This window comes from Antrostomus carolinensis, unplaced genomic scaffold (assembly GCF_000700745.2).
Source record: "Antrostomus carolinensis isolate BGI_N321 unplaced genomic scaffold, ASM70074v2 scaffold3193, whole genome shotgun sequence".
NCBI classification, from domain to species: Eukaryota; Metazoa; Chordata; class Aves; order Caprimulgiformes; family Caprimulgidae; genus Antrostomus; species Antrostomus carolinensis.
In genome coordinates this window covers 68,038-76,529 of record NW_010304287.1, presented here as the reverse complement: position 1 = coordinate 76,529, position 8,492 = coordinate 68,038, and the positions used below count along the sequence as shown (strand labels likewise).

The following is an 8,492-nucleotide window of genomic DNA, read 5'->3' as shown; positions in this document are numbered from 1 at the left end:
AGGGATGTGAAATACAGGCAGAGGGTCATTACATTTTCAGTGGAGCTAACAGGAGTGGTACTAGAGAAAATGGTCCAGGCCTGCCTAGCAAGTCAAGCTCTTAAAGAACAGGGACACACACACCTAGTTTTAAATTGCATGAAAAAGTAGTCATAATACAAGCACCAAGCTAGCTGTGCCAAGACATTGTGCTACTTTTGAGGACTTTTTTTTTTTTGTCAGACTCCATAAGTATGTAGACACCTGCCCAACTGATAAAATGTCCTTAGACATACCTTTTTAGTGCTCTCTTAAACTTAGACATCCATCTTCTGTCTATTTTAAGGCATTTAGTTCTTTCTCAGTGCCTAACTCTCTTGATGCTCAGAACACAAATTTTAATTCCAGCTGCCTGTGATAGAGATGAGAAGCTGCAAAAACATCTCCTGAGTTGAGAGGAATACAAACAAGGCAGGATAGGGGGACAGAGCATTAAGACTGAAACACAATCTATTAGTGGGCTGATGTATTTGAAGAGCTCTTGGGAGTTCTCTGTTACCATTCTACCACAAAGTTAGGCAGAATTGTGGGCTGATTTCACTGCATTTCATGTCATTTATTCCCTTTCTGGATGTTGCTTAAGCAGAAATTACTTATACTTTTGAATGTGAAGTTTCATCAAATGTCAGTATATTTATAAGAATGTTCAGGACATCCTAAAGCATATTTATGCCTTACTTGACCTTTTGGACAAGTTGTGCTGTCATGGTATGATTATGATTTTCTCGAATAAGTGGTATTATGTTATCAGACCAGTTCTGGATAATGGAAAACATAGTTGTGTATTTGTTTGGGGACAGGCAGTTACATGCACACCAAAACCAATTATCATGATGCAGCAAGGACCAGCTGCTCCATAAGGGATGAGGAACCAAGAGACAAAGTGGTCCCTGGGCCAGCAAGGCGGGGACCTCGCTAGCCAGGACTTAACCCAACAGGGCAGGGCAGGTGGGGGGTGGCAGGCAGGGGCAGCCCGGAATCCAGGTTGACAAATGTGCCATGGTGACAAGGCAGGCCTGAGGTTGAGCCAGGAAAGAGAGTTAGCAGGTTCACTGACACTAATCAAGTCAGATGCAGCCCAGTGACAGCTGGGCAGGTCTGTAGGGCTGGGGCCAAGCTGAGGTCAGGCTGTGACATCAGGCTGCAAGTCAAGTACCAGATCAGTGGGTCCATGGCCAAGCACAAGCATGACAGTGTCTCCTTGGTTTTGGCTGGGATAGAGCTAATTTTCTTTTCATTAGCTAGAATAGTGCTGTGTTTTCAATACAGTATGGGATTTGGTATGAGAAGAATGTTGATAATCCCGCCTCTTCTGGGACTGCAGTTTCAGAATCTCTCTCTTGCTCTGGGATCGCTAGCCGGGAAGGAGATGGGCCTTGGTTGGTGGGTGCTGAGAAATTGCATTTTGCGTCACTTATTTGTATATTCTATCATTACTATTATTGTTTTAGTTAATGTAATCATTATTATTTCATTTTATTTAAATTATTAAACTCTTTTAACAACTGGAAAATCTCCTAACAATAGCTAATTTGGATGATTGTAGTGATAGTTATGGAATGTTAGAAGTTTAGTGTCAGATTTCAGATTTTTTTAACTGGCATGTTAAGGTGATTTCTTTTTTTTATATATATATATTTTTTTAAGAATGACACATACCTTGTTACAATGTGTGTATGTCATGTTTTTGTCTTCAAATTCAGCCTCTTTTGAGATCTATTTTGTACAAAAAAACAGGATAAAAATCAAAATGTTTTACAATGTGTTTCATTTAAACCAGTTTAAGAAAATGCTTAACAAATCATTGAAACTGACTGGAATCTTCTATGAGTCTAAATTTTGTCTTCTAGTTCCTGATTCTGCACCAGAAAACATAACCTATAGGAACATCTCATCCATGGAAATTGAGTTGTCATTTTTTCCACCATCCATTCCCAATGGAATCATACAGACCTACACAATATATCTCAAGACTAATGTAACCGAGCAAAGAGTTATAAACACTACTCTTCTGACGCTACGTATTACAGGCCAGTATATAATGATCTGGAACTTACAGCAACTGTAAATTGTTCTGAGAAGGGATCAGCAGACTGATGCAGATCAATAATTACCCATTGGTTGGATGTGATCCTTCTTGTTCTTACATAAAGTTACATGCTGCCTGTCCTGAGAAGTAGCCTGTTGTGTCCTGCAGTAATGTGGTAGAATGGGCTATGATCAGTATAGAGTCTAACATATATCTCATTGTGTTTTAGATGTTTAAAGTGCAAGGAACTTCAATAGATTTCTTTGCATATCTATCTTCTATCACCTAGATATCTTTCTGATCTTATTTTGGATAAAAATAAGTGCTTCCTTTTCCATTCACCTTTGCATCTTTTTCTATGTTCTGTCATTATTACTAAGGCATGACACAGCAGTTAATGCTGGGAGCTCAGTACCTTAATCAGTAAATTTTCAAAGTACAGCCAAGGGCAAACTGTAAAGCATTCTATGAATGTGAAATATAAATTAGGGCTTTACCCCTTCTTTTTTTCATGAAGAATACTTTGTGTTCAAATATTCCTGATAATTATTTCAGTCTGTAAAGACACAAATCAGTATGAATGATGAGCCTATTCAGCACTTCAAAACTACTTATGGTCCATTAAAAATCCTAATTTGGCCCACTGAATGGTTGATTTACTGAATTCTTCTTCTGTATTTAGATTTAAAGAAATACACAAAATATACTGTAGAAGTGTCTGCTAGTACCACAATGGGGGAGGGCCTTCGTAGTGCACCTCTGCATATACTGACTGATGAAGACGGTAAGTCAGATGTATTGTTGTCTGCCTGTGGTCTTAAACTAATCTTACACTTCATGTCAGATATGTGTAGGTTTTATATACTTTTTTTGCAATTATATCTCTGTATTTATATCCATATCTATCTACACACAAACATACACATCTATCTATCTGTTATTTAGTATATTTATCAGTAAAAGCTGTGTGAAATGGCACAATTGTGTGTGGACACTTGGTCTTACCAATATCTTCTGAATTTGAAGAATCTTAATTTATTAATAATATTTTAATCTAATACACCACATGGTAGAATTAAATATTGTGTTTGGTTCTGCAGACATGTGAGAGCTGGAGAAAGGGAAGACAACCAAAAGGCAACTTTGATGGTCCAGGGACATTTCATGTTGTTTGAAGATTTTTTTATTCTTCTAAACAGATGCATGTACAGATACACATATATAGATGTAAAATTATAAATATTATGAAAATGTTCAAAGTCTATAATCTGTACTACTGGATTTCCAAACTGAGTAGGGGAGAGTTCTGCATTGCTGGCTGAGAGTAGAACACAGTCACTGCATCCTCTGCTAATTAGTATAGTAGGTCACAAATCAGCAGGGGAACTTGAAAATTATATTTGTACCCTATTTAGTTGTACGAAGTTATCATTGGTCCCCTCTATAGTTTCTGGAGGGGCAATCCTGAAAAAAATTCAAAGCAGAATCTTAACTTAGGTGCTGTAAATCACATATTGGAAGAACCTGTGTCTGTCCCTCTTCATTGCTTAGGGAGGAAGTCTCCGGGAACCTAGATGAAAGCAGCATTGACACAAACAGCACACCAGCCATTCCCAAATTAAGTCTCCTTGCATGTCTTAGGGAACACTGACTTGCCTAAGATCCAGCTTTTCATGATAATGGATTTTTGCAAATCTCCAAGATGTTGATAGGCTTACATTCACACTGTCAGTAATAAAGCTTTGCTCAAGAGTAATATTGCTGGAGCAGACTGGGAACAGCTAATTTGTATAAATCCATCTTTTGCATAGAGTATTTTTATTTAGAGCAATGTAGATTCTATTCTTCAGCAAAAAATATCCTCTGAATAAGAACTGTAGGGTGAACTAGACATGCCAGAAAGACATTAAACTCACAGTATGACAGATATTTTGTTATATAGCCATTGGGGATAATATAACAAGTAAAACAGTAAATACAGCTGTCACCTTTTTTCGCTAGTAAATACAGACATTCATTGAATTCAGTGAACCTCTGTTCTTGAAAAATATTTTTTCTTACATGCACAGAGATCTAAAACCTTTATGTCAACTCGAGATAGTGAAAGAAGGAACAACAACTGAAAACCAACAATATTTATAACATACCGCATGTTCTTTATTCACAGGAACACAGTGTTCCAAGGTTCAGACCAAATGTTTCGTAGATTTGCTAATAGCTATGCTCATATTCTCAATTTTCATGCATGACTACAGCTATGACCTGAATTTTTAGTGCATGATGCTCTTCAGCTTAATTTGAGAAAAACAAAAGTAATTCTAATATTGCTTCATAGTGCTACATATATCTGTGAATCAAGATGAAGAAAAACATTTACTTCTCAATCACATGCTAGTACAAAGCACTATCACTTATGCATACATGAGTATATTTTTACTCAATGACATTTATATAAACTAGAATGAAATCAAACATGGTCTAACATTTTCATTTACTTAAGTTGTTTCCCTATCCTACAGAGTTGTGATATGGTGTCATGTAGAGTTCATCTTAAAATGAATTTTAAGGGTCTCAGTCAATGCCTATCTTTGTATTTGCCCTCGTGACATGTTAAATGTATGAATGTGATCCTTATTTGATGGAGTGAATAGATTTTACTGCTGCCTAGTATCCCACATTTTTATCATCTCTCAATGCCATGCTTAGCCTTTTTTCCACCTTTTGGTGCTTTGTATAATTCTTTACAGCACCTCTTTTTCCCCAAGGGAACTATTTTGCTATATTTTACATGTGTTCATACCTATAAAGCTCTTGATTTTATTAGAAGAGAAAAAAAATTACAGCAATGTACTTGGACAGTAGGTGAATCACTGTGACCTACCCATTACTCTGTTTTCTCATGAAGTACTTTTTCCATTGAATCACAGAAACAGATGTTCTAACACCACCATGCAAAATCTTCTTTTATCGTCTGTCAGAAAAAGAAACTGCACCTTAACATTAGTTGATGGATACTGTACTGGTGTAGTACAAAGTTCATTTTCCATCACAAATAATTAAAACCCTGTTTAAGGATGCTGCATGTCCCATCCATCTTAGCTGTTTAACAAGATGTTGTGTCCTGCTCTCTCATTTTATAGCTCCAAGTTCTCCTCCAGAATCCCTCTCCGTAAAACAGTTGTCGGGTGTCACTGTGAAGTTGTCATGGAAACCCCCGCTGGAGCCAAATGGAATTATCCTCTATTACACAGTTTACGTCTGGTAAGATTTTCTGGAAGTAGTTCTGAGGATAAATATTAATCTGTAACCTATCAGGAATGTTAGGTTTTTCTTACACAATGTGTTGATTACACATTTTTGGAGAACAAATATTCATCCAGAACTTAAAATACTAACCTTTTGTATATACAAATTCAGATATAATGTAATAGCTGAAAAGTAGGGTATTAAATATTTCTTAAGCATTTTCAACATCTTTCTAGAGGTTACATTATGGTAAATGAATTCAAATTTAAATTAGAGCATGCTGACTATTTTCATTACATTCTCATTAGACCTATGGTAAAGCAGGGCACAAGCCTATGCCAAATTGTCAAGGAGATTTGAAATAGACTTGAAATAGTCTTAAAATATAGAAATATTGCTTCCTTTTGTAAAAAGTACATAAGAGCAATGTTGAGAGTCCTTGTATGTGCTATCATTTATGTCTACTGTTACATTTTGTATTTATTATATTCATAGCAAACAAGTATTTTTGAACAGGTATTTTTCATTTACTGTGTTGTTTTTGTTTGTTTTTTTTATCTATCCTTTCTGTTTCTCTATTACTTTTTTTTTTCTGTCATCCCTCCTGGGATCTTTTTTCACTTTTAAAAAAAAGTTTTTGTCACTTTAAAACTTGCAGCTTCTGTCCTATTCTCTACATAACATAGTTTGGTCTAGTGATGTGGTGTCTGTTCAAAGATCTATGTATAACTTCTACTGGAAGTGAAAAGATTTTATTATTGATCACTTTTAATACACTGCATTTATACCGTACCATTTTATTGACACTACTAAGGTGCAGGAAGCAAGTGCTAACTCACACCTTATGACATGTGAACCAGATGTGCAAATCAGCATTTGTTGTAAATAGACTACTATTGAGCTTACATTTAATATTACTTAACAGTTTTGGGGTAGGACTTGGCCTTAGTTCCTATTGAATTTTTTTAATTTAGAACTTCTAGTTAGGTTGATGATAAAGTGACCAGGAGTGAGGTTTTTTTTTTCTTTCCAAAAAAGTTATATTTGGCTTGTCTTGCTGCTTTTACTGTACTGGCAAGGTCTGATGCGTTTTAACCACAAAAAAACCCATTAAATTAAAGACTATCCTCTAGCTAGGAAAGAGTTACTTCATTATAAGGATTATGATTTTGATACAGGCTGTGTTCAAAGACTTGAGGTTATACAAATTTTCATCCTTATATTGTCTTACAGCTTACTGCTTTTGTTATTTTGACAAAGGAGTTCGTAACTATTTTTAGAAAATCGATCCATCTTTCTAAATATTTTTGCAGTAAGCCTTGTCATTTTTCCTTCCATATTCTCCTTGCTCTGTCTCATCTGTCCTTACTGTGGCATATCTAAAATTAGAGAGGCATTAGGTGTCATCTTGAGGCAAGAACATTGGAGAAAAACTCCTGTTTCCTTCAAAGGGGCTACAACTTCACTCCTTCCTTGGAAGCTTTTTTCTTTAGGGGGGTAGGGGTGAAGGAGGAGAAGTATTTAACAGAATTGTCTCTACAGTTTCATAAAATGCATTGCAGGGTGATTTTTGACAAGGCAAACTGCTGTGCCATAGTTGCTACTTTTGTGAGGCATTCAATATATTTTCAGTGAGATTGTTAATCCCAGAGCTTCTCAATAAAACAGAAAGAGGAAGGTTAATACAGATGTTAAATAAATTTTCCTTCTCTTAAATATATCACAATAGTTATAGAGAGTTTGGTAATCTTTTGCTTTAATGGATTGGGAACAAGAATGCACAACTAGTAGAATACAAAGGGTAATGTCTGTAATGTTTTCATTGTTATTATTTTTAATTTAATTTGAACAGGACAAGGTGGGTTTAGGTACTAGCAGGTAGCAAAGCAACTTCCTGTGTGCCTTGAGTCTACAAACTCATACTCCCTGAGTCTGAAGTCCTAGAGTATTAAAGGCATATCAACAAAATTACTGAACTTGTAGATAGATATTGTCTTTTGGCATTATCCTGTTCAGCAAATTTTCGTGAGACAACTACTGACTAGATCTACTTTGAGGAACAGATTTTTAAGAAAATAAGGTACCTGTCTTTGTCAAGTGAAAGTATGCAGTTTCTTAGAATGTCTTTTGTCTAGGTTTCTGAAAGATCTAATTTAAAACTTAATGTTCTTTTTCTTCATTAAAATTCCTTGGCTTAGCTTATTCTGCTAGGTGCTTTCTCATTGTGAAGACTGCATTCACTTTGATCGGTGTTTTCTTACTATTTTGATTGCAATCTCAGTTGTTTCTAAACTGAAAAATAAACTTTTCTTGAAACACTCCAAACTTTTGTTCTTCTTCCTAACTATGCCTGATTGTGCCTAATTAGCCCTCACTAATATACTGGACATGATGTGATATTATATGGAAAATCCCATTGGCATATCCAAATGCCAATGTAGCTTATTAATTTAAATATTCCTCAGCTCCTTAGGTCTTGTGCTTGTGGACTAACAGAACACGTAGCCCTTCACTTCCAGTGACAAAAATGCAAACACTGATATGTTGTCAGTGTCTCTCTCATAACAAATCCCAGGCTGAAAGCAAAATACAACACTATTCTAACTACTAAAAAGAAACCAGCTCTGTTCCACCTAAAACCCAAGACATTGAGTTTATTTCTATGGGAACAAGCAGTATGTCTGCAGACTTGCAGCAGCCTTTAGGGCATTAAAAATTTTCTGGCAAACAAGATATTATAAGAATGTAATTACTCAGAGTAGAAGTGTTTAAAGCACTAAGCTTTGGATTTTCTTCTTACTTAAAATTATAACCAGGTACATTTTTCCATACTAAGTATATATTAGGCAAAGATCCCAGAAAAGATGTATTTTCTTTGTATGGAGTTTAGTAACTGCAGCTGCAACCTTTTGTATCTCTTTACTGACTATTTAAAATGTGAAAAGTTTGGGAAAAATGTAACTGTTGTTAACTTTCTCTGTTACCGAGAGTTTCCCACATTAAGAGACATTCCACTTAAAATCTGAAAGGTACAGGGATAATTTAGTTTTTTCATTCTCATACATTTTCTCATTCCAATTGTTTGTTAATATAACTTTATTTCAGGAGTATCAGATGGTGATCTTTGCTAATAGGACATTATTTATCAAATGATGAAAATCAGGCTATCTAACAATTT

At 35.5% G+C, this 8,492-nt stretch overlaps 1 protein-coding gene across 1 annotated transcript in view; it reads left to right on the top strand.

The window, feature by feature from the left end:
• PTPRQ (protein tyrosine phosphatase receptor type Q) overlaps positions 1 to 8,492 on the top strand; it is a gene marked incomplete at both ends in the record, with an annotated part of 95,034 nt that overhangs the window by 18,700 nt on the left and 67,842 nt on the right. Inside the window, 3 exons of the mRNA XM_010164377.1 lie at positions 1,890 to 2,069; positions 2,751 to 2,852; positions 5,209 to 5,329. Coding sequence (XP_010162679.1) covers positions 1,890 to 2,069; positions 2,751 to 2,852; positions 5,209 to 5,329 — 403 coding nt within the window. The remainder of the gene's footprint in view (positions 1 to 1,889; positions 2,070 to 2,750; positions 2,853 to 5,208; positions 5,330 to 8,492) is intronic.